This window comes from Tamandua tetradactyla, chromosome 23 (genome assembly GCF_023851605.1).
Source record: "Tamandua tetradactyla isolate mTamTet1 chromosome 23, mTamTet1.pri, whole genome shotgun sequence".
In the NCBI taxonomy this organism is placed as follows: domain Eukaryota; kingdom Metazoa; phylum Chordata; class Mammalia; order Pilosa; family Myrmecophagidae; genus Tamandua; species Tamandua tetradactyla.
This window is the reverse complement of record NC_135349.1, coordinates 22,411,978-22,437,488: the sequence shown is the minus strand read 5'-3', so window position 1 is coordinate 22,437,488 and position 25,511 is coordinate 22,411,978. Positions and strand designations below refer to the sequence as shown.

Sequence of the window (25,511 nt, the reverse complement as noted above, 5' to 3'; positions counted from 1 at the left end):
TAAGAGGAAGTGATGGTAGTGAGAGAGAGAGAGAGAGAGAGAGAGAGAGAGAGAGAGTAACCTTGGTGGTAGTTAGAAGGAGACAGCCTTATAATCGTTCCTTCAGCTGTAACTTTGTTCATGGTGCTCGTGTATATAGGTGTTTCTTTTATTGAGACAAATGAAGAAAGGCTCATGTGAGCCTTCATGGGGATCTGTGACCATCCCCTGTTGACCGTGCTCTGCTTGGCTTCCACACTGGCCGAGAACCTGGCACGTTCCAGACCAACTGCCCCATGAGAGCTCTGCCATGATGCACGTCACTGTCAACAGTCACTGGCCCTTGAAATAGAAAGTGTGCCAGACGGATCCTGGAAGGATGTGCATCAATGCCAGTAATCCCACTGTGGCTGGAAGTGCCCCGGCCACCTTCTTGAGGCTTTTTGGGTTCCTGAGGGAAGACAGGCCTTGGGCGCTTCTAGGGTGAGTGTCAGGGAGGGGTGTGTCCCACCTCACTTCAGTGCAGTGCCCAGGGATCAGCAGAGCTGTCTCTTCCTCAGGACTCGACCTCATGCCCTGGGATGTTTTCTGGGTTCATGGAGAAGTGCACCCCAGATGAGCTCGAGCTCTGCGTACCTTAAAGGGCCCCTGTCCTGACTTCTACAACATGAAAGCAGCCATTTCAGTAAGCCCAGTGTGCCAACTTTCACCAGTGCAGATTCAGCTCAAGATTTCCCCAAATGTAAAATCTGCTCATTGCCTGATGTTGCCTGTAATGGAACCAACCCCATCGCAGCACCCGAGCAAGGATGTTGGTCACTGCAAGAGTCTTCATCATCAGGAGCAAGCTCAGCAAACACCTGTTATCAGTTCATCATGTGCTCTCTAGCACCCACAGGATGGGGGCTACCTGGGTGAGATTCTCAGCTCTGAAGTCTGGATGTAAACCCAAAATTTATGCCAAACTTACTATGCTGTTTGAGGAAAGGTACTAGGAACAGGTTCATGTAGACATAAGTAAGTGCCAAGACAGTCTGCTTCCATTCTCCCTTCCATCATTCCTGATAGCACCTAGCTGTCTGCTTCATTTTGAACTGTAAATGAGTCCACGTGTGTGATGTGTTTAGGGTGGTGAGAAGCATGGCTGTTCTGTGTCCACATCTGTGCTGTGTGGAGGGCATAGAAAGGCAGTGTGTTCTCAGTGTTTACTGTCTGTAGTTCAGCAGCTCATTCGGGGCTAGGAGATATTCTAACCCTTGGAGATTCCTACCTGCATGACAACAGTGTTCTGAGGCTCCAGTTAGGCCCTTGCTGCATGTAGACACATCCAGCTGGAAACTGAGAGACCTGACTGAAACCTGACTGCTGGGCATTGTCTAGGGGTTGCCTTTGCAGGCTGTACAGCAGAATAACCCAAGGATACCTCTTTTCATGCAAAAGCATACTTATTTATTATTGTGGCATCGAGGTGAAGACGAGCTCTCATCTAGCAGAAGACCCAGTGTCATGCCCAACTTCCCGCCAATTCCTCCTGAGGCAGGGATGAGGAAGGTTTCTGCTCTTATATTGCAGACCTGTGAAGTGGGAGACAGGAGGCTGTTGTTCCACCTCCACGTTGTCAAGGTCCGTTCTGCTCCCGGAAGTTGGTTTGGCACTGATGCCGATGCCACTGTTCCACCCCTGCTGTAAACCCTCCACCCCTCCTCCAACCTCCAGTGCCAGTCTTGGTCCTGGTGATGGTCAGCCAAGGACTGCCTTATGCAGCAGCAGCATCCCCCTGCCGGGTTTTTCTCAGGAGCTTGTTCACTACTCCCCTGTGCCCTCCTCATGTGCTCAGGCGGAGGTCACACTGCAGGGTTTTCTATAAATCCTGTCCTTCCTGGATCACCCAGCCCAGAAGGCCAATTTCAAGCAACCTCAGTTTCTCCTCTTCACGTGTTCTGAGCGCAACTCTTAGCTCAGACACTTCCTTGGAGAGACTGCCAAAAAGAGGTATGGTTGTGTTGACGTGTGTTTGTATAAATTCAAGTTCTTCCTCCAGTGCAAGCAATGTTTTAACTCCAAGCTTCATTGTTTTCGACAACAGTTGCAACTCGAAGTCCAGCTGTTTTTCATGACGCCGCCATCGTTTGTTCTCTCTGAACAGGAGAACTGCTAGGAAGAAAAGGGCTCCACTGATAATAGAGCAGCAGGAGAGTCGGTTGAAGTCAGTCCCCAGACCAAGGTCTTCTGGCCAAGGGAAAACCAGCCCCTCAGCGCAGGGAGTCATCAGGAGAACTTCATTGTGAACAGCTCTGGGTGATCCTTTGGTCGCGACACTGGTCCATACCTCATGGATGTCTCCTCGTCCGCCTTGTCCACGGTCAGCAGCCTCGACCTTCAGAGCCAAGTGAAGGCTGAGTGTATAGCCCAGTGGTGGTGCAGGGAATGCTGAGAGCTTTGTGGGTGGGTTGTGAGGAAGGCAGCGGTCCAGGGAAGTCAGAGAGCAAGTGCTCGGCTGCTTTTGGCTACAGAGAGAAGGGGAAATAGAAGGTAGTGACGGATGCTGTGCCAGAAGGCTGAAATCCAGGGGGCCTCTGCTGAATGCAGCTGGGATGACTGAGGGCTGTGATGGGAAGTCCGCAGCCAGAAGGAAATGCAGAGGGCATCGAATGTGGGCCCACGACATTGAGTGGATCAGCTGAGGCTCGAAGATGGGGACTTGTGGTTCGGGGTGTGCAGGTGGGTGTGGTTCCAGGGACCACTGGGTGCCGATCAGCAGCTGCTGGTGGGTCAGTGGGGAGTTGATGTCAGAGGTGAGGAAAAGGAGTTCCACAGGCAGTATAGGTTCCAGGCGGCTCGGAAGGCAGGTGTGTGGCCACTGGTGGATGAGCAGTGACTCCAATCTGGAGGGCTGTGGCAGGGCAACCACGAGCAGGAGGATTTTCAGGGGGTGTTGAATGCAGGTCTGAGGATGCCGCTGGATAAGTGCGGAGCCGGTGACTGGCAGTTGGAACAGGGTGTCCGCAGGCAGGTGGAGGTCCAAGGGCAGAGTAGTGTAGGTGCGCATCTGCCAGTGCATCCCTGGGTGCTGAAAGTTGGGGTGTTGCGACAGGGGAGGTGAAGGTGGGAAGGGGTCCAGCGGCTGTGGTGTAGAGATCTGCCGCTGACAGTTGCTAAGTGGGGGTGTTAAGGTGGATGGGTGGGAAGGGGGCCCGTTCGCTGGATGTCGAGTGTGAGTTGGTGGCAGCCATCGGATGTATGCGGGCTCAAAATAGGACAGTAGAGACAGGGGTTCTGCAGACGGGAAGGCATCGAGATGACATTGATTCTGTGACCCTGGCGTCCGAGGCCTCCGCGGGGCCTTGGAGATGGATGGTTGGAGCAGGAGTTGTGCAGGCAGGAGATGGTCCAGAGGATATGGCGTGTGGCTCACTGTCTGTCGCTGGATCGGCGTGCCCTCAACGGCCGTTTGGGACCGGACCTCCACAGGCGGGAAGGGATCCAGATGACGTCGAGTGCGGGTCCGTGACTGCCGGTGGATCTGTGGGGGATCAGAAACAGATGGTTGGGACAGGGGTTGAGCCGGTGGGAAGGGGTCCCGACGATGTCGGCTGCGGGTCCTTGGATGTCGGTGGATCTGTGGGGGATCGAAAACGGATGGTTGGGCCGAGGGTTCCACAGGTGGGAAGGGCTCCAGGCGATATCGGGTGCGTGTCCTTGGATGCCGGTGTACCTGTGGGGGATCAAAAGTGGATAGTTGTGACAGGGGATCCCCAGCTGGGAAGGGGTCCAGGGGATGTTGCGTGAGGGTGCCCGGCTGCCCGTGGTTCTGGGGGTTCTCAGAATTGGATGGTTGGGACGGGGGTTCCACAGGCAGGAGGGGCACCAGAGGTGTTCGAGTGTGGTTCCACAGATTCCCTGGCCCACACGAGGGAGCGAAGGAGGATGTGGACCCCGCAATGTGGGCAGACATCCCGGTACAGGGCGAGAAGGTGAGGGAGGACCCATCAGGCGACCCGAGCAGGTTCGCTGGAAGGGGAAGGAGCAGCAGCGGCGGCGGCAGCAACAGCAGCGGCAGCAACAGCAGCAGCAGCAGCGCCATCTTGGCTTGCTCAGCCTGTCTGCCTGACCTCAGGTCCGGCAACTGCCGTTTCTCCAGGCCCCGCCCACCCCCGCCTTCCAATCAGGTGGCAGACCGCAACTGCCTCCTTGTGACATCACTGCCTCCCACCCTGGTGATGTAACTGCCCTGGCTCCCCGTGGGCTGCCTGATGACGGCCTGCTGAGACCGTCCCCTGTTGAACCTTCCCCAGGACCACCCATCCCACTTTGCAGCCTCCACCTCCCTCTCAGTCTTTCAAGACTGGGCTCCAATGGCCACATCTAGGCTCTGTTGTGTGCGATTGGGTCTTTGTCCTTTCCTGAAATTCCCACTGTGCAACCTCCGATCCCCTTGTCTCAGAGACCTGCAGGGATCTGGCATGGGAGATGGGAGTGGGGACTTCCTGTGGCATGGTAGGGTCTGGTGCAGAACCCCCACCCCACCCCTGCCCGAAGCCACAGTAAATTCAAGGCAGGTGTGTCTGTAGGTGAGTCTACATCGCTGGCACGCCAGTGCTGTGAAGCCTCCATTGCTGGTGCAGCTTCGGGCTCTGATGCCAGTTCTGCAGAATGGGAACTGCAGGGGCGGGGAGGAGCCAGTCAGTGCCGGGGTGGGGAGGTTGGAGGACAGGGGAGGGGAGACGAGTGCAATATAAGGGAGATCCAGGAAGAGGGAAGGAGACCTAAATGCAGGGTGGGGTGCTGGAGTGGCCCCAACATCGGGAAGGGACCTTGCACCCAGGAAATGCATCTCTAGGCCAGTCCCAAGAGCTCCTCCTGAGCTAGCCCAGGAGCATTGTGGTGGCTTGAAAAGCAGGTCGCTTTCTCGGCACACTCCCGCTTCCTTCCCCCTAACCTCAGGAATTCACTGGCGTCAAAAGGCCAGGTCTAAGGGGACAGTGTCTTTCTGGCCCCCTGACACACTGGAGTGGTCACACGACCAGGTTTTGAGTGGAGGGGCGATGCAGGCTTCCTGCAGAAGATCTGAAAGGGAGGAAGCAGCCCCTTCACAGCCATTCCTGGTTTCTGTTGCAGGTCCGGAGAGCGAGTGTGAAGGCTGGAGCGTCCTGGCCACCCAGAAGCATGAAGTGAGTCGTGGATGGTGGGAGAGCAAAGATGGAGGCAAGGGGCCCAGGGTTGGTAGCGAGCTCTAACGGCACCTTTACACCAGAGAGACAAGAATTCCACCTTCTTTCTCCATGGTGACTGTTGTTTTGACTTCTTTACCTCATGCAGATGCATGAAGATTCACTCATCCAGGGCTCCTTCCCCACACAGTAGCTCCCCAGGTTGGAGCTCTGCTAGGCCCCCATCGTCCGATGAGCCCCTGTGCTTCCAGGAAGGGGGCTCATCCCATCCCCCGCTCTGGCACCTTCTGAGGTGCTCTCCCCTTCAGTCACCATGATGTCTTCCCAGTGGTGGGAACCGGCCTGTGTTCACAGCAGCTAACTCGTCCTGCCAATCATTCGTGTCTCTGTCGTTTCCTCTGTCCCCAGCACTGGACAGACAAGCCCATCTCCCGTTGTCTCTTCCCCATTGTCCTCATCACACTCAGAGTGATGCCTGTGTGTGCTTGTCAGATTCGATCCTATCCTTCCACATGAGATATCACAGCGTCACCGTGGCTTTGTCCAGTGCCTCGGTGTCCTGCTCCCAAACGTAGCCCGAGCAGAAGGAGGTGCTCCAGCCTGTCGGTGCCTCACCCACCTTACATGACTCTGCTTCTATGGGCTTAAGCTGTTCTGAGTCAGCAGAAGTGACCCTGAGCAAGCATGGAGTCCGACTATCCCAGATGGAGTTTCCGCCCACCCACATTCTCTTTGTCCACCTACAGGCAGGGTCTTGTTCAGCTCCCTGCTTTCCACTCAGCTGGATCGGGAGTGGACTCCACTGTGTGGAAGGATGTGGGTGGTAGGGTGTTGAGCTGTGGGTGTGGGGACATGCGTGGGGGGTGGAGGGAGGAATCCCAAAGGGCCCAAGCAGAGGCCCTCAAGAAAGAGAGTCAGTCAGACCAGGGGCAAGCCCCGGATCTGAGCTGACTTCCTAGGAGCTCAGGCCCTGAGTCCAAAAGGAGGTGGAGGCTTGCATGCCAGGTTCCTGACTGCAGAATGCCCCGGTGCCCGCCCACATGGCATGAGGAAGGATCACCATGCCCTGGGGCGCCTGCACGCAGAACCCCTCTACTCAACCCCTGAGCCTCTGCTTCCACGGTGGTCCCTGACAAACCCCACGAGGCGGGAAGAACCAATCCGGGAAGGGGCAAAGGCATGACTTGGGTTTCCCTCCACATGTAGGTTGATATCGTTTGGAAGCAGTGGGATCAAGCCTGTGTAGCAGAGGACCTGGCATCTGTCATCCCATCGTCATATTCCATGGTGATTCTCTCGTGGACCGAATGTGAGAATGCCAGCCCCAAACCAGATACCGCTCAGAACACGGCCACAGTGTGCATGTTGGGATGGCTGTGGAAGATGCAGGGACCACTGTGGACAGGTAGGCCAGCACATCATGGGGAAGGAGTGGATGAGGTTGGAGGCTGAGGGTGCTAGGTTCACCAGGCTGAGGATCACGGAATCGGGGTATGAGGTTGGGACCTGCTGGGGTGACGATGATACCAAGGTGGGGGTGGTGGTGGTATGCATCCAAGGTGGTAGCATCAGAATGAGCATGGCCCTCCACTCTGAGCAGCACAGGAGGACCCGAGGACCCAGCTTTACAGCCCAGTGGAAGTGAACCAGGGCAGGGCAGAGACAGCCACTTCCTCTCGCATACGTGTGTGAAGAAGCCCAGCCTAGGAGGGCTTGTTTCCTTTTCAAAATAATTCTCCCCTTGGAATTACCCCTGAGGGAAGCTAGGGGAGGTGAGCTTTTGGACCACTGCGGCAGCTTCCTGTGGCCATAGCCTTTGCCATGTGAAAAGTTAGTGAAATGAAGGCAACTTATTGTTTATCCTCGCAATCAACTTTCTTTTTCTTTTTTTTTTGTTCAAAATAGCGTATTGTCAGAAATGTTGTAAATTTGAAAGCACAGCACAACAATCATTTGTAGGACAGAGTTCAGAGTTTATATAGGTCACCATGCCACAATCTTAGGTTTTTACTTCTAGCTTGCTCTCCAGACAGTGCAGATTCAAAGAAATTCGCTAGTCCTATTCCTTTGTTAAACCCTACCTTCTCCCTTGATCTTTCACCATCACTTTGATCTTTCTGTCCCATGCCTCAGGGGTTTTTGGGCTCCAGCCACAGAGACTTCCTTCTGTGGAAGAAAGTGCTGTCTGTAGTCTGGGCTTTCTTCTGTTGGACCTTTCTCCTGTTGGAAGGTGCTGTCTGTAAGCTGGGCTGGGGAGATGGAGCTTGCTGATGCTCTGGAGAGTCTGAGCCATCTAGGTTTTAGGACTAATCTGGTTGAGGGGCCCATGCAGAAGTTGTAGTTTTCTGTAAAGTTATTCCAGTGCATGGGACTTTGTAGCATCTTCTGTTTTGCCCCTGGTGTTCTTTGGGATTGGCTGGAGTGGGTTTGTCATGTTCCGATGGGTAGCAATGACTACCTGAAGCTTTCATGAGAGAGGCCTGTAGAGCAGCCTGTCGACTGTATTGGAACTCTCTTAGCAACGCGTATGTTATTATTTAGAGTTCTTTCCCCTGGATGCCAGGTCCCACGTGGAGGGGATGGCAGTGATTTCACTTACAGGGTTGTGCTTAGGGAGAGAGAGGCCACATCTGAGCAACAAATAGGTCCTCCAGAAGTAACTCTTAGGCATGTCCGTAGGCAGGCTAAGCTTTCCCACATGTGCTTCTCAGGCATGAGCCACAAGATCAAGGGCTTGGCCTATAGATTTGTGGGTCCCTATTGTTGGACAGAGTATCAGGGGATTCCCTGATGGTAAAGTTTAATAATTCCATATTTCTTCTCCCATCCCTCAAGGGATTTTGCCAAGACTTTCTGTGTGTCTGCTCAAAATATCCCGGAACAAATCCAGGCATTACATTAAGGCAAACGGGATTAAAGGGCGGTCATTCTTCTACTGGGCTCTCTGTGTTTCATTTGAAACTGTACATTTGAAGCTCTCATTCCCTGTTCCCAACCCCATGCTTTTCCCCAGAAGCCTGTATGTATTCTAGAGTCTGACTCGATGACATTGCATTTGCCAGCTTTGTCCAATCAGTGAGATGACACAATATTTGTTCTCTTCTGTCCGGCTTATTTCACTCAACGTGATGTCGTCAAACTTCATCCATGTTGGCACAGGTGCTGGACCTTCACTCCTTTTTACAGCTGAATGATATTCCGTTGTATGTATAGGATGCATATTCAGTATCTGCTCATTAGTTGTTGGATCCTGTTAGTATGCACTCCTTCCCCTCTTCCTAGAACATTCTTCCAACCACACTCACTGAAGGTTGAACCGTGCTGATCCTTCCGGGCTCAGTTTAGAGAACACTTCTTCTGGAGCTCTTTCATTGTCTTCCTCAAGATTTCACTAGGGGCCTTTTGCTATTCTCACAAAGGCCCTTCTACTGTCTCTATAGCAGGATTTGAGCTATACTTCTGTGAGTGCACATTCGCCTCCCTGCCCCTTTAATTGTCTGTGAGTTCGGTGCTCGCCTGCTTTCCACCTTTCATCAGGCCTAGTACCTGCTGCAAAATAGATACACAGTAAGGTTCTGGCAAGTGTGAGAGAAGTTAGGTCGGAAATGTATTGATGATTTCTGATCGTTTGAAACTTTTCAGTGGCTCCCCACTAATTCTGAGAGAGGAACCAAGGCCCTTAACTCTAGGGGGTCTGTGGGTAATCTCAGCTCCTTCCACCCTCCCATGGATACCTGGCTCTGGGATGTCAAGGAGACCAATAGGTCTTCAAACAGAGCTTGACCTCTCTTGCACCTTAAACCTAGCCTTTCCTTTGTTCCTTCTTACCTTCTTTATCTGATTCTCCACTAATCCCTTAAATTCCACTCCTTCAGCTTTTGCAAGGTAAATGAAGTGCCTGCTTCTGAGTATTTAGCATAGTGACCTGCATATCTTCTTCCTATAGTGGCCTTCATTGTTTGATAGCACAACTTATTCATATGTTGAACTGGCCTTAAACAGTGAATTTCTGGGGCATTTATATATATATATATATGTATGGACGAGTATGTGTTTGTGTGTGCACGCGCTGGACGGTGGAGCCACGTTTTCTTTATTTCTGATGTGAGTGTCCCATGATTGGACCATCATTCCTGGAAGATTGGTTTGTTTACTTGATTTTCTTTGTTTTTCTCTGCTCTGCATTGGTGTTTTGGGGCAAGGGAAAGGGGGCGGTATGGAAACCAAGCCTACCGCTTTGTAGGTGAAAATTCTTCCACTGAATTACCCTGAAAGCAGTATTTTTGTAAGATGATCAGCTGTACAATCTAGGTCTTCTCTCTAAGTGCTGAACAGATCTTTAGCACAGGAAATGTTAAAAGCACTCTTAGAAGATGTCGATGGAAACAGTGGACTTGCCAAAGAGAAGATCAGTTCATATCTACCTTATATTTCTGTCTTTTACCCTTACCTGTAGCACTTCTTCTAGTTTGTATGTCAGAAAGTGTGCTAATTGCCTTGAAGGATTAACCGTTAAAACAATGAAGTACATGATTCTCAACAACCTAAGAATTAGGCCTTGAGTTCTTAAGTATCTTGGCTAAGGGTCTAGTGCTCTTGGTAGCACAACCTGGGCTTAATCCATCCTACCTTCTCCAGATCCACTAAAGCCTACATGGAATCTCGTGGCTCATAAAGAACAGCAGGATTTCTAAGAGCCAGAAAAACATTGTTCTGGGAAAAGGGTATGGAATAGAATCCCCCGTAATCCCGTCAAAACTATGTCCGATTATCTTTCCCACAAGCAGCTTAAAGAAATATCTCTAGTTTGTGTGTGTTCCACAGACTGGTACACAGTAGTTAGAATGAGAAAGAAAATGCAGGCCAGTAATTCTAAAGGCCTTACGTTCGCTTTAGTGCAGGGTATCGTGGACTTTTCCCCAATTAAAGGCATACATTATTTCTAAGTAAAGGAGAATTCAGAAACAAAATGCGTTTATTAGACATAGAGCTGAAAATTCCTCTGAACTTCATTGAATTCGGAAAATATATACACATCTAAGGATAATGACTGGATTTTGACAGGATTTTGACAAGGTGTTCCCTTCCAAATTAAGATTGTAAGCAGGGGGTAATACTCAAAGGTCAGATGGAGACACAGACAGGAGCAAGAAGGATACCGAGTAGCAAAGGATTCTTAAGAGGAGGTGAATTATAGAAGTAGGAAATCGAAAGAACAAGCTGCCACAGATTTTAGCATTGCCCAGAAATGACTGGGGACAGAGACAGCACTGTGAGGTTGGGGAAGCTCTTCTGAATCATACTCTTGTCAGGAATGTCCACAAGAACTCATGTAAAATAATGAATAGGGAAAATATTCATGCCAATTCCCATGCAAAAGCATAGGATAAGGCCACTACAATTAAAGGGGAGCTCCTTTACAGTGCTCTATTTTACAAACCCTGATGAACCTTTTCCAAACTAGAGAAAGGTATGATGAAAATGAAATGAGATTTGAAAGGCTGTCATAAACCAGATCAGACAGGCTTCAAAAGCTAGCGAGTGAGTTGTAGAAGGAAAAAGAAGAAGAAATGGGAAGACTCCTTCATCAATGGAATGTAAAGCGGAAGAAACTCAGTGCCAAGATCTTGCCTTCAGGAAACAGAGGGTGAACAAGGAGACCATATGAAAGACATTAAACAGAGGTTGGGAAAGATCGAGGAGACAGGTCAGCAGTTGGAGATAGGCCTAGGGCAAGCCAGTATGAAAGACGGGGTGCTTGAAAGAGGAAACCAAAGCAACGGTAGGAGAAAAACAATTAAAATCGTTATTCAGCTTCTTTTCCTGCACCTAAAGAGTAACTGAAGCTGCATATTTAAAGTGCACGTTGATCCTTCACTCAGAATGGGTAACGCATGGCACGGTCTATTAAAATCCCTGGGTTTCAGGAAGGAGCAGTGATTGTTCCATCTAGGAAAAAGCAAGGGACCTAATGGAAAGAGCATTAGAATCTCATCAATGTTTCTGAGAATACTACTTTGTTCCAGCAGAAAATGGGGTAATACATTTGCCTTAGGAAAGTGAGTCATGACTTTTCTACCTAGTAGAAAAGTCAAACTTCCTTGTCTGTTAAGCTTTGAAATGCAGGTTGTCCTGTCAGATCCAGTTTACTGTTGCTCCCAATATCCCTTGTGGAGGAAAGAACGGATGCCTGCAGGCAAAATGTCTGGAAAGACATTGGCTTAAGGACAGATGTACGTAGTAAATGTGCAGTCATTTGCTCAACTAAGAGGAAGTGATGGTAGTGAGAGAGAGAGAGAGAGAGAGAGAGAGAGAGAGAGAGTAACCTTGGTGGTAGTTAGAAGGAGACAGCCTTATAATCGTTCCTTCAGCTGTAACTTTGTTCATGGTGCTCGTGTATATAGGTGTTTCTTTTATTGAGACAAATGAAGAAAGGCTCATGTGAGCCTTCATGGGGATCTGTGACCATCCCCTGTTGACCGTGCTCTGCTTGGCTTCCACACTGGCCGAGAACCTGGCACGTTCCAGACCAACTGCCCCATGAGAGCTCTGCCATGATGCACGTCACTGTCAACAGTCACTGGCCCTTGAAATAGAAAGTGTGCCAGACGGATCCTGGAAGGATGTGCATCAATGCCAGTAATCCCACTGTGGCTGGAAGTGCCCGGCCACCTTCTTGAGGCTTTTTGGGTTCCTGAGGGAAGACAGGCCTTGGGCGCTTCTAGGGTGAGTGTCAGGGAGGGGTGTGTCCCACCTCACTTCAGTGCAGTGCCCAGGGATCAGCAGAGCTGTCTCTTCCTCAGGACTCGACCTCATGCCCTGGGATGTTTTCTGGGTTCATGGAGAAGTGCACCCCAGATGAGCTCGAGCTCTGCGTACCTTAAAGGGCCCCTGTCCTGACTTCTACAACATGAAAGCAGCCATTTCAGTAAGCCCAGTGTGCCAACTTTCACCAGTGCAGATTCAGCTCAAGATTTCCCCAAATGTAAAATCTGCTCATTGCCTGATGTTGCCTGTAATGGAACCAACCCCATCGCAGCACCCGAGCAAGGATGTTGGTCACTGCAAGAGTCTTCATCATCAGGAGCAAGCTCAGCAAACACCTGTTATCAGTTCATCATGTGCTCTCTAGCACCCACAGGATGGGGGCTACCTGGGTGAGATTCTCAGCTCTGAAGTCTGGATGTAAACCCAAAATTTATGCCAAACTTACTATGCTGTTTGAGGAAAGGTACTAGGAACAGGTTCATGTAGACATAAGTAAGTGCCAAGACAGTCTGCTTCCATTCTCCCTTCCATCATTCCTGATAGCACCTAGCTGTCTGCTTCATTTTGAACTGTAAATGAGTCCACGTGTGTGATGTGTTTAGGGTGGTGAGAAGCATGGCTGTTCTGTGTCCACATCTGTGCTGTGTGGAGGGCATAGAAAGGCAGTGTGTTCTCAGTGTTTACTGTCTGTAGTTCAGCAGCTCATTCGGGGCTAGGAGATATTCTAACCCTTGGAGATTCCTACCTGCATGACAACAGTGTTCTGAGGCTCCAGTTAGGCCCTTGCTGCATGTAGACACATCCAGCTGGAAACTGAGAGACCTGACTGAAACCTGACTGCTGGGCATTGTCTAGGGGTTGCCTTTGCAGGCTGTACAGCAGAATAACCCAAGGATACCTCTTTTCATGCAAAAGCATACTTATTTATTATTGTGGCATCGAGGTGAAGACGAGCTCTCATCTAGCAGAAGACCCAGTGTCATGCCCAACTTCCCGCCAATTCCTCCTGAGGCAGGGATGAGGAAGGTTTCTGCTCTTATATTGCAGACCTGTGAAGTGGGAGACAGGAGGCTGTTGTTCCACCTCCACGTTGTCAAGGTCCGTTCTGCTCCCGGAAGTTGGTTTGGCACTGATGCCGATGCCACTGTTCCACCCCTGCTGTAAACCCTCCACCCCTCCTCCAACCTCCAGTGCCAGTCTTGGTCCTGGTGATGGTCAGCCAAGGACTGCCTTATGCAGCAGCAGCATCCCCCTGCCGGGTTTTTCTCAGGAGCTTGTTCACTACTCCCCTGTGCCCTCCTCATGTGCTCAGGCGGAGGTCACACTGCAGGGTTTTCTATAAATCCTGTCCTTCCTGGATCACCCAGCCCAGAAGGCCAATTTCAAGCAACCTCAGTTTCTCCTCTTCACGTGTTCTGAGCGCAACTCTTAGCTCAGACACTTCCTTGGAGAGACTGCCAAAAAGAGGTATGGTTGTGTTGACGTGTGTTTGTATAAATTCAAGTTCTTCCTCCAGTGCAAGCAATGTTTTAACTCCAAGCTTCATTGTTTTCGACAACAGTTGCAACTCGAAGTCCAGCTGTTTTTCATGACGCCGCCATCGTTTGTTCTCTCTGAACAGGAGAACTGCTAGGAAGAAAAGGGCTCCACTGATAATAGAGCAGCAGGAGAGTCGGTTGAAGTCAGTCCCCAGACCAAGGTCTTCTGGCCAAGGGAAAACCAGCCCCTCAGCGCAGGGAGTCATCAGGAGAACTTCATTGTGAACAGCTCTGGGTGATCCTTTGGTCGCGACACTGGTCCATACCTCATGGATGTCTCCTCGTCCGCCTTGTCCACGGTCAGCAGCCTCGACCTTCAGAGCCAAGTGAAGGCTGAGTGTATAGCCCAGTGGTGGTGCAGGGAATGCTGAGAGCTTTGTGGGTGGGTTGTGAGGAAGGCAGCGGTCCAGGGAAGTCAGAGAGCAAGTGCTCGGCTGCTTTTGGCTACAGAGAGAAGGGGAAATAGAAGGTAGTGACGGATGCTGTGCCAGAAGGCTGAAATCCAGGGGGCCTCTGCTGAATGCAGCTGGGATGACTGAGGGCTGTGATGGGAAGTCCGCAGCCAGAAGGAAATGCAGAGGGCATCGAATGTGGGCCCACGACATTGAGTGGATCAGCTGAGGCTCGAAGATGGGGACTTGTGGTTCGGGGTGTGCAGGTGGGTGTGGTTCCAGGGACCACTGGGTGCCGATCAGCAGCTGCTGGTGGGTCAGTGGGGAGTTGATGTCAGAGGTGAGGAAAAGGAGTTCCACAGGCAGTATAGGTTCCAGGCGGCTCGGAAGGCAGGTGTGTGGCCACTGGTGGATGAGCAGTGACTCCAATCTGGAGGGCTGTGGCAGGGCAACCACGAGCAGGAGGATTTTCAGGGGGTGTTGAATGCAGGTCTGAGGATGCCGCTGGATAAGTGCGGAGCCGGTGACTGGCAGTTGGAACAGGGTGTCCGCAGGCAGGTGGAGGTCCAAGGGCAGAGTAGTGTAGGTGCGCATCTGCCAGTGCATCCCTGGGTGCTGAAAGTTGGGGTGTTGCGACAGGGGAGGTGAAGGTGGGAAGGGGTCCAGCGGCTGTGGTGTAGAGATCTGCCGCTGACAGTTGCTAAGTGGGGGTGTTAAGGTGGATGGGTGGGAAGGGGGCCCGTTCGCTGGATGTCGAGTGTGAGTTGGTGGCAGCCATCGGATGTATGCGGGCTCAAAATAGGACAGTAGAGACAGGGGTTCTGCAGACGGGAAGGCATCGAGATGACATTGATTCTGTGACCCTGGCGTCCGAGGCCTCCGCGGGGCCTTGGAGATGGATGGTTGGAGCAGGAGTTCTGCAGGCAGGAGATGGTCCAGAGGATATGGCGTGTGGCTCACTGTCTGTCGCTGGATCGGCGTGGACTCAACGGCCGGTTGGGACCGGAGTTCCACAGGCGGGAAGGGATCCAGATGACGTCGAGTGCGGGTCCGTGACTGCCGGTGGATCTGTGGGGGATCAGAAACAGATGGTTGGGACAGGGGTTGAGCCGGTGGGAAGGGGTCCCGACGATGTCGGCTGCGGGTCCTTGGATGTCGGTGGATCTGTGGGGGATCGAAAACGGATGGTTGGGCCGAGGGTTCCACAGGTGGGAAGGGCTCCAGGCGATATCGGGTGCGTGTCCTTGGATGCCGGTGTACCTGTGGGGGATCAAAAGTGGATAGTTGTGACAGGGGATCCCCAGCTGGGAAGGGGTCCAGGGGATGTTGCGTGAGGGTGCCCGGCTGCCCGTGGTTCTGGGGGTTCTCAGAATTGGATGGTTGGGACGGGGGTTCCACAGGCAGGAGGGGCACCAGAGGTGTTCGAGTGTGGTTCCACAGATTCCCTGGCCCACACGAGGGAGCGAAGGAGGATGTGGACCCCGCAATGTGGGCAGACATCCCGGTACAGGGCGAGAAGGTGAGGGAGGACCCATCAGGCGACCCGAGCAGGTTCGCTGGAAGGGGAAGGAGCAGCAGCGGCGGCGGCAGCAACAGCAGCGGCAGCAACAGCAGCAGCAGCAGCGCCATCTTGGCTTGCTCAGCCTGTCTGCCTGACCTCAGGTCCGGCAACTGCCGTTTCTCCAGGCCCCGCCCACCCCCGCCTTCCAATCAGGTGGCAGACCGCAACTGCCTCCTTGTGACATCACTGCCTCCCACCCTGGTGATGTAACTGCCCTGGCTCCCCGTGGGCTGCCTGATGACGGCCTGCTGAGACCGTCCCCTGTTGAACCTTCCCCAGGACCACCCATCCCACTTTGCAGCCTCCACCTCCCTCTCAGTCTTTCAAGACTGGGCTCCAATGGCCACATCTAGGCTCTGTTGTGTGCGATTGGGTCTTTGTCCTTTCCTGAAATTCCCACTGTGCAACCTCCGATCCCCTTGTCTCAGAGACCTGCAGGGATCTGGCATGGGAGATGGGAGTGGGGACTTCCTGTGGCATGGTAGGGTCTGGTGCAGAACCCCCACCCCACCCCTGCCCGAAGCCACAGTAAATTCAAGGCAGGTGTGTCTGTAGGTGAGTCTACATCGCTGGCACGCCAGTGCTGTGAAGCCTCCATTGCTGGTGCAGCTTCGGGCTCTGATGCCAGTTCTGCAGAATGGGAACTGCAGGGGCGGGGAGGAGCCAGTCAGTGCCGGGGTGGGGAGGTTGGAGGACAGGGGAGGGGAGACGAGTGCAATATAAGGGAGATCCAGGAAGAGGGAAGGAGACCTAAATGCAGGGTGGGGTGCTGGAGTGGCCCCAACATCGGGAAGGGACCTTGCACCCAGGAAATGCATCTCTAGGCCAGTCCCAAGAGCTCCTCCTGAGCTAGCCCAGGAGCATTGTGGTGGCTTGAAAAGCAGGTCGCTTTCTCGGCACACTCCCGCTTCCTTCCCCCTAACCTCAGGAATTCACTGGCGTCAAAAGGCCAGGTCTAAGGGGACAGTGTCTTTCTGGCCCCCTGACACACTGGAGTGGTCACACGACCAGGTTTTGAGTGGAGGGGCGATGCAGGCTTCCTGCAGAAGATCTGAAAGGGAGGAAGCAGCCCCTTCACAGCCATTCCTGGTTTCTGTTGCAGGTCCGGAGAGCGAGTGTGAAGGCTGGAGCGTCCTGGCCACCCAGAAGCATGAAGTGAGTCGTGGATGGTGGGAGAGCAAAGATGGAGGCAAGGGGCCCAGGGTTGGTAGCGAGCTCTAACGGCACCTTTACACCAGAGAGACAAGAATTCCACCTTCTTTCTCCATGGTGACTGTTGTTTTGACTTCTTTACCTCATGCAGATGCATGAAGATTCACTCATCCAGGGCTCCTTCCCCACACAGTAGCTCCCCAGGTTGGAGCTCTGCTAGGCCCCCATCGTCCGATGAGCCCCTGTGCTTCCAGGAAGGGGGCTCATCCCATCCCCCGCTCTGGCACCTTCTGAGGTGCTCTCCCCTTCAGTCACCATGATGTCTTCCCAGTGGTGGGAACCGGCCTGTGTTCACAGCAGCTAACTCGTCCTGCCAATCATTCGTGTCTCTGTCGTTTCCTCTGTCCCCAGCACTGGACAGACAAGCCCATCTCCCGTTGTCTCTTCCCCATTGTCCTCATCACACTCAGAGTGATGCCTGTGTGTGCTTGTCAGATTCGATCCTATCCTTCCACATGAGATATCACAGCGTCACCGTGGCTTTGTCCAGTGCCTCTGTGTCCTGCTCCCAAACGTAGCCCGAGCAGAAGGAGGTGCTCCAGCCTGTCCGTGCCTCACCCACCTTACATGACTCTGCTTCTATGGGCTTAAGCTGTTCTGAGTCAGCAGAAGTGACCCTGAGCAAGCATGGAGTCCGACTATCCCAGATGGAGTTTCCGCCCACCCACATTCTCTTTGTCCACCTACAGGCAGGGTCTTGTTCAGCTCCCTGCTTTCCACTCAGCTGGATCGGGAGTGGACTCCACTGTGTGGAAGGATGTGGGTGGTAGGGTGTTGAGCTGTGGGTGTGGGGACATGCGTGGGGGGTGGAGGGAGGAATCCCAAAGGGCCCAAGCAGAGGCCCTCAAGAAAGAGAGTCAGTCAGACCAGGGGCAAGCCCCGGATCTGAGCTGACTTCCTAGGAGCTCAGGCCCTGAGTCCAAAAGGAGGTGGAGGCTTGCATGCCAGGTTCCTGACTGCAGAATGCCCCGGTGCCCGCCCACATGGCATGAGGAAGGATCACCATGCCCTGGGGCGCCTGCACGCAGAACCCCTCTACTCAACCCCTGAGCCTCTGCTTCCACGGTGGTCCCTGACAAACCCCACGAGGCGGGAAGAACCAATCCGGGAAGGGGCAAAGGCATGACTTGGGTTTCCCTCCACATGTAGGTTGATATCGTTTGGAAGCAGTGGGATCAAGCCTGTGTAGCAGAGGACCTGGCATCTGTCATCCCATCGTCATATTCCATGGTGATTCTCTCGTGGACCGAATGTGAGAATGCCAGCCCCAAACCAGATACCGCTCAGAACACGGCCACAGTGTGCATGTTGGGATGGCTGTGGAAGATGCAGGGACCACTGTGGACAGGTAGGCCAGCACATCATGGGGAAGGAGTGGATGAGGTTGGAGGCTGAGGGTGCTAGGTTCACCAGGCTGAGGATCACGGAATCGGGGTATGAGGTTGGGACCTGCTGGGGTGACGATGATACCAAGGTGGGGGTGGTGGTGGTATGCATCCAAGGTGGTAGCATCAGAATGAGCATGGCCCTCCACTCTGAGCAGCACAGGAGGACCCGAGGACCCAGCTTTACAGCCCAGTGGAAGTGAACCAGGGCAGGGCAGAGACAGCCACTTCCTCTCGCATACGTGTGTGAAGAAGCCCAGCCTAGGAGGGCTTGTTTCCTTTTCAAAATAATTCTCCCCTTGGAATTACCCCTGAGGGAAGCTAGGGGAGGTGAGCTTTTGGACCACTGCGGCAGCTTCCTGTGGCCATAGCCTTTGCCATGTGAAAAGTTAGTGAAATGAAGGCAACTTATTGTTTATCCTCGCAATCAACTTTCTTTTTCTTTTTTTTTTGTTCAAAATAGCGTATTGTCAGAAATGTTGTAAATTTGAAAGCACAGCACAACAATCATTTGTAGGACAGAGTTCAGAGTTTATATAGGTCACCATGCCACAATCTTAGGTTTTTACTTCTAGCTTGCTCTCCAGACAGTGCAGATTCAAAGAAATTCGCTAGTCCTATTCCTTTGTTAAACCCTACCTTCTCCCTTGATCTTTCACCATCACTTTGATCTTTCTGTCCCATGCCTCAGGGGTTTTTGGGCTCCAGCCACAGAGACTTCCTTCTGTGGAAGAAAGTGCTGTCTGTAGTCTGGGCTTTCTTCTGTTGGACCTTTCTCCTGTTGGAAGGTGCTGTCTGTAAGCTGGGCTGGGGAGATGGAGCTTGCTGATGCTCTGGAGAGTCTGAGCCATCTAGGTTTTAGGACTAATCTGGTTGAGGGGCCCATGCAGAAGTTGTAGTTTTCTGTAAAGTTATTCCAGTGCATGGGACTTTGTAGCATCTTCTGTTTTGCCCCTGGTGTTCTTTGGGATTGGCTGGAGTGGGTTTGTCATGTTCCGATGGGTAGCAATGACTACCTGAAGCTTTCATGAGAGAGGCCTGTAGAGCAGCCTGTCGACTGTATTGGAACTCTCTTAGCAACGCGTATGTTATTATTTAGAGTTCTTTCCCCTGGATGCCAGGTCCCACGTGGAGGGGATGGCAGTGATTTCACTTACAGGGTTGTGCTTAGGGAGAGAGAGGCCACATCTGAGCAACAAATAGGTCCTCCAGAAGTAACTCTTAGGCATGTCCGTAGGCAGGCTAAGCTTTCCCACATGTGCTTCTCAGGCATGAGCCACAAGATCAAGGGCTTGGCCTATAGATTTGTGGGTCCCTATTGTTGGACAGAGTATCAGGGGATTCCCTGATGGTAAAGTTTAATAATTCCATATTTCTTCTCCCATCCCTCAAGGGATTTTGCCAAGACTTTCTGTGTGTCTGCTCAAAATATCCCGGAACAAATCCAGGCATTACATTAAGGCAAACGGGATTAAAGGGCGGTCATTCTTCTACTGGGCTCTCTGTGTTTCATTTGAAACTGTACATTTGAAGCTCTCATTCCCTGTTCCCAACCCCATGCTTTTCCCCAGAAGCCTGTATGTATTCTAGAGTCTGACTCGATGACATTGCATTTGCCAGCTTTGTCCAATCAGTGAGATGACACAATATTTGTTCTCTTCTGTCCGGCTTATTTCACTCAACGTGATGTCGTCAAACTTCATCCATGTTGGCACAGGTGCTGGACCTTCACTCCTTTTTACAGCTGAATGATATTCCGTTGTATGTATAGGATGCATATTCAGTATCTGCTCATTAGTTGTTGGATCCTGTTAGTATGCACTCCTTCCCCTCTTCCTAGAACATTCTTCCAACCACACTCACTGAAGGTTGAACCGTGCTGATCCTTCCGGGCTCAGTTTAGAGAACACTTCTTCTGGAGCTCTTTCATTGTCTTCCTCAAGATTTCACTAGGGGCCTTTTGCTATTCTCACAAAGGCCCTTCTACTGTCTCTATAGCAGGATTTGAGCTATACTTCTGTGAGTGCACATTCGCCTCCCTGCCCCTTTAATTGTCTGTGAGTTCGGTGCTCGCCTGCTTTCCACCTTTCATCAGGCCTAGTACCTGCTGCAAAATAGATACACAGTAAGGTTCTGGCAAGTGTGAGAGAAGTTAGGTCGGAAATGTATTGATGATTTCTGATCGTTTGAAACTTTTCAGTGGCTCCCCACTAATTCTGAGAGAGGAACCAAGGCCCTTAACTCTAGGGGGTCTGTGGGTAATCTCAGCTCCTTCCACCCTCCCATGGATACCTGGCTCTGGGATGTCAAGGAGACCAATAGGTCTTCAAACAGAGCTTGACCTCTCTTGCACCTTAAACCTAGCCTTTCCTTTGTTCCTTCTTACCTTCTTTATCTGATTCTCCACTAATCCCTTAAATTCCACTCCTTCAGCTTTTGCAAGGTAAATGAAGTGCCTGCTTCTGAGTATTTAGCATAGTGACCTGCATATCTTCTTCCTATAGTGGCCTTCATTGTTTGATAGCACAACTTATTCATATGTTGAACTGGCCTTAAACAGTGAATTTCTGGGGCATTTATATATATATATATATGTATGGACGAGTATGTGTTTGTGTGTGCACGCGCTGGACGGTGGAGCCACGTTTTCTTTATTTCTGATGTGAGTGTCCCATGATTGGACCATCATTCCTGGAAGATTGGTTTGTTTACTTGATTTTCTTTGTTTTTCTCTGCTCTGCATTGGTGTTTTGGGGCAAGGGAAAGGGGGCGGTATGGAAACCAAGCCTACCGCTTTGTAGGTGAAAATTCTTCCACTGAATTACCCTGAAAGCAGTATTTTTGTAAGATGATCAGCTGTACAATCTAGGTCTTCTCTCTAAGTGCTGAACAGATCTTTAGCACAGGAAATGTTAAAAGCACTCTTAGAAGATGTCGATGGAAACAGTGGACTTGCCAAAGAGAAGATCAGTTCATATCTACCTTATATTTCTGTCTTTTACCCTTACCTGTAGCACTTCTTCTAGTTTGTATGTCAGAAAGTGTGCTAATTGCCTTGAAGGATTAACCGTTAAAACAATGAAGTACATGATTCTCAACAACCTAAGAATTAGGCCTTGAGTTCTTAAGTATCTTGGCTAAGGGTCTAGTGCTCTTGGTAGCACAACCTGGGCTTAATCCATCCTACCTTCTCCAGATCCACTAAAGCCTACATGGAATCTCGTGGCTCATAAAGAACAGCAGGATTTCTAAGAGCCAGAAAAACATTGTTCTGGGAAAAGGGTATGGAATAGAATCCCCCGTAATCCCGTCAAAACTATGTCCGATTATCTTTCCCACAAGCAGCTTAAAGAAATATCTCTAGTTTGTGTGTGTTCCACAGACTGGTACACAGTAGTTAGAATGAGAAAGAAAATGCAGGCCAGTAATTCTAAAGGCCTTACGTTCGCTTTAGTGCAGGGTATCGTGGACTTTTCCCCAATTAAAGGCATACATTATTTCTAAGTAAAGGAGAATTCAGAAACAAAATGCGTTTATTAGACATAGAGCTGAAAATTCCTCTGAACTTCATTGAATTCGGAAAATATATACACATCTAAGGATAATGACTGGATTTTGACAGGATTTTGACAAGGTGTTCCCTTCCAAATTAAGATTGTAAGCAGGGGGTAATACTCAAAGGTCAGATGGAGACACAGACAGGAGCAAGAAGGATACCGAGTAGCAAAGGATTCTTAAGAGGAGGTGAATTATAGAAGTAGGAAATCGAAAGAACAAGCTGCCACAGATTTTAGCATTGCCCAGAAATGACTGGGGACAGAGACAGCACTGTGAGGTTGGGGAAGCTCTTCTGAATCATACTCTTGTCAGGAATGTCCACAAGAACTCATGTAAAATAATGAATAGGGAAAATATTCATGCCAATTCCCATGCAAAAGCATAGGATAAGGCCACTACAATTAAAGGGGAGCTCCTTTACAGTGCTCTATTTTACAAACCCTGATGAACCTTTTCCAAACTAGAGAAAGGTATGATGAAAATGAAATGAGATTTGAAAGGCTGTCATAAACCAGATCAGACAGGCTTCAAAAGCTAGCGAGTGAGTTGTAGAAGGAAAAAGAAGAAGAAATGGGAAGACTCCTTCATCAATGGAATGTAAAGCGGAAGAAACTCAGTGCCAAGATCTTGCCTTCAGGAAACAGAGGGTGAACAAGGAGACCATATGAAAGACATTAAACAGAGGTTGGGAAAGATCGAGGAGACAGGTCAGCAGTTGGAGATAGGCCTAGGGCAAGCCAGTATGAAAGACGGGGTGCTTGAAAGAGGAAACCAAAGCAACGGTAGGAGAAAAACAATTAAAATCGTTATTCAGCTTCTTTTCCTGCACCTAAAGAGTAACTGAAGCTGCATATTTAAAGTGCACGTTGATCCTTCACTCAGAATGGGTAACGCATGGCACGGTCTATTAAAATCCCTGGGTTTCAGGAAGGAGCAGTGATTGTTCCATCTAGGAAAAAGCAAGGGACCTAATGGAAAGAGCATTAGAATCTCATCAATGTTTCTGAGAATACTACTTTGTTCCAGCAGAAAATGGGGTAATACATTTGCCTTAGGAAAGTGAGTCATGACTTTTCTACCTAGTAGAAAAGTCAAACTTCCTTGTCTGTTAAGCTTTGAAATGCAGGTTGTCCTGTCAGATCCAGTTTACTGTTGCTCCCAATATCCCTTGTGGAGGAAAGAACGGATGCCTGCAGGCAAAATGTCTGGAAAGACATTGGCTTAAGGACAGATGTACGTAGTAAATGTGCAGTCATTTGCTCAACTAAGAGGAAGTGATGGTAGTGAGAGAGAGAGAGAGAGAGAGAGAGAGAGTAACCTTGGTGGTAGTTAGAAGGAGACAGCCTTATAATCGTTCCTTCAGCTGTAACTTTGTTCATGGTGCTCGTGTATATAGGTGTTTCTTTTATTGAGACAAATGAAGAAAGGCTCATGTGAGCCTTCATGGGGATCTGTGACCATCCCCTGTTGACCGTGCTCTGCTTGGCTTCCACACTGGCCGAGAACCTGGCACGTTCCAGACCAACTGCCCCATGAGAGCTCTGCCATGATGCACGTCACTGTCAACAGTCACTGGCCCTTGAAATAGAAAGTGTGCCAGACGGATCCTGGAAGGATGTGCATCAATGCCAGTAATCCCACTGTGGCTGGAAGTGCCCGGGCCACCTTCTTGAGGCTTTTTGGGTTCCTGAGGGAAGACAGGCCTTGGGCGCTTCTAGGGTGAGTGTCAGGGAGGGGTGTGTCCCACCTCACTTCAGTGCAGTGCCCAGGGATCAGCAGAGCTGTCTCTTCCTCAGGACTCGACCTCATGCCCTGGGATGTTTTCTGGGTTCATGGAGAAGTGCACCCCAGATGAGCTCGAGCTCTGCGTACCTTAAAGGGCCCCTGTCCTGACTTCTACAACATGAAAGCAGCCATTTCAGTAAGCCCAGTGTGCCAACTTTCACCAGTGCAGATTCAGCTCAAGATTTCCCCAAATGTAAAATCTGCTCATTGCCTGATGTTGCCTGTAATGGAACCAACCCCATCGCAGCACCCGAGCAAGGATGTTGGTCACTGCAAGAGTCTTCATCATCAGGAGCAAGCTCAGCAAACACCTGTTATCAGTTCATCATGTGCTCTCTAGCACCCACAGGATGGGGGCTACCTGGGTGAGATTCTCAGCTCTGAAGTCTGGATGTAAACCCAAAATTTATGCCAAACTTACTATGCTGTTTGAGGAAAGGTACTAGGAACAGGTTCATGTAGACATAAGTAAGTGCCAAGACAGTCTGCTTCCATTCTCCCTTCCATCATTCCTGATAGCACCTAGCTGTCTGCTTCATTTTGAACTGTAAATGAGTCCACGTGTGTGATGTGTTTAGGGTGGTGAGAAGCATGGCTGTTCTGTGTCCACATCTGTGCTGTGTGGAGGGCATAGAAAGGCAGTGTGTTCTCAGTGTTTACTGTCTGTAGTTCAGCAGCTCATTCGGGGCTAGGAGATATTCTAACCCTTGGAGATTCCTACCTGCATGACAACAGTGTTCTGAGGCTCCAGTTAGGCCCTTGCTGCATGTAGACACATCCAGCTGGAAACTGAGAGACCTGACTGAAACCTGACTGCTGGGCATTGTCTAGGGGTTGCCTTTGCAGGCTGTACAGCAGAATAACCCAAGGATACCTCTTTTCATGCAAAAGCATACTTATTTATTATTGTGGCATCGAGGTGAAGACGAGCTCTCATCTAGCAGAAGACCCAGTGTCATGCCCAACTTCCCGCCAATTCCTCCTGAGGCAGGGATGAGGAAGGTTTCTGCTCTTATATTGCAGACCTGTGAAGTGGGAGACAGGAGGCTGTTGTTCCACCTCCACGTTGTCAAGGTCCGTTCTGCTCCCGGAAGTTGGTTTGGCACTGATGCCGATGCCACTGTTCCACCCCTGCTGTAAACCCTCCACCCCCCCTCCAACCTCCAGTGCCAGTCTTGGTCCTGGTGATGGTCAGCCAAGGACTGCCTTATGCAGCAGCAGCATCCCCCTGCCGGGTTTTTCTCAGGAGCTTGTTCACTACTCCCCTGTGCCCTCCTCATGTGCTCAGGCGGAGGTCACACTGCAGGGTTTTCTATAAATCCTGTCCTTCCTGGATCACCCAGCCCAGAAGGCCAATTTCAAGCAACCTCAGTTTCTCCTCTTCACGTGTTCTGAGCGCAACTCTTAGCTCAGACACTTCCTTGGAGAGACTGCCAAAAAGAGGTATGGTTGTGTTGACGTGTGTTTGTATAAATTCAAGTTCTTCCTCCAGTGCAAGCAATGTTTTAACTCCAAGCTTCATTGTTTTCGACAACAGTTGCAACTCGAAGTCCAGCTGTTTTTCATGACGCCGCCATCGTTTGTTCTCTCTGAACAGGAGAACTGCTAGGAAGAAAAGGGCTCCACTGATAATAGAGCAGCAGGAGAGTCGGTTGAAGTCAGTCCCCAGACCAAGGTCTTCTGGCCAAGGGAAAACCAGCCCCTCAGCGCAGGGAGTCATCAGGAGAACTTCATTGTGAACAGCTCTGGGTGATCCTTTGGTCGCGACACTGGTCCATACCTCATGGATGTTTCCTCGTCCGCCTCGTCCACGGTCAGCAGCCTCGACCTTCAGAGCCAAGTGAAGGCTGAGTGTATAGCCCAGTGGTGGTGCAGGGAATGCTGAGAGCTTTGTGGGTGGGTTGTGAGGAAGGCAGCGGTCCAGGGAAGTCAGAGAGCAAGTGCTCGGCTGCTTTTGGCTACAGAGAGAAGGGGAAATAGAAGGTAGTGGCGGATGCTGTGCCAGAAGGCTGGAATCCAGGGGGCCTCTGCGGAACGCACCTGGGATGACTGAGGGCTGTGATGTGAGGTCCGCAGTCAGCAGGAAATGCAGAGGGCATCCAATGTGGGCCCACGACATTGAGTGGATCAGCTGAGGCGTGAAGGTGGAGACTTGTGGTTCG

At 51.0% G+C, this 25,511-nt stretch overlaps 1 protein-coding gene across 6 annotated transcripts in view; it reads left to right on the top strand.

Moving 5' to 3' along the window:
• LOC143667189 (uncharacterized) overlaps window positions 1-25,511 on the top strand; it is a 289,857-nt gene that overhangs the window by 109,133 nt on the left and 155,213 nt on the right. For 5 of the 6 annotated variants that reach the window (XR_013167939.1, XR_013167938.1, XM_077141127.1 and 2 more), the window contains 4 exons: window positions 5,098-5,150; window positions 6,357-6,555; window positions 16,512-16,564; window positions 17,771-17,969. Coding sequence is in view for 4 of the 6 variants with exons in the window: in XM_077141127.1 (XP_076997242.1) it covers window positions 5,098-5,150; window positions 6,357-6,555; window positions 16,512-16,564; window positions 17,771-17,969 (504 nt within the window). In the remaining 2 variants the exon portion in view is untranslated. Of the gene's footprint in view, window positions 1-5,097; window positions 5,151-6,356; window positions 6,556-16,511; window positions 16,565-17,770; window positions 17,970-24,946; window positions 25,503-25,511 lie in introns of those variants that run through there. The other variant, XM_077141129.1, reaches the window with a different exon arrangement.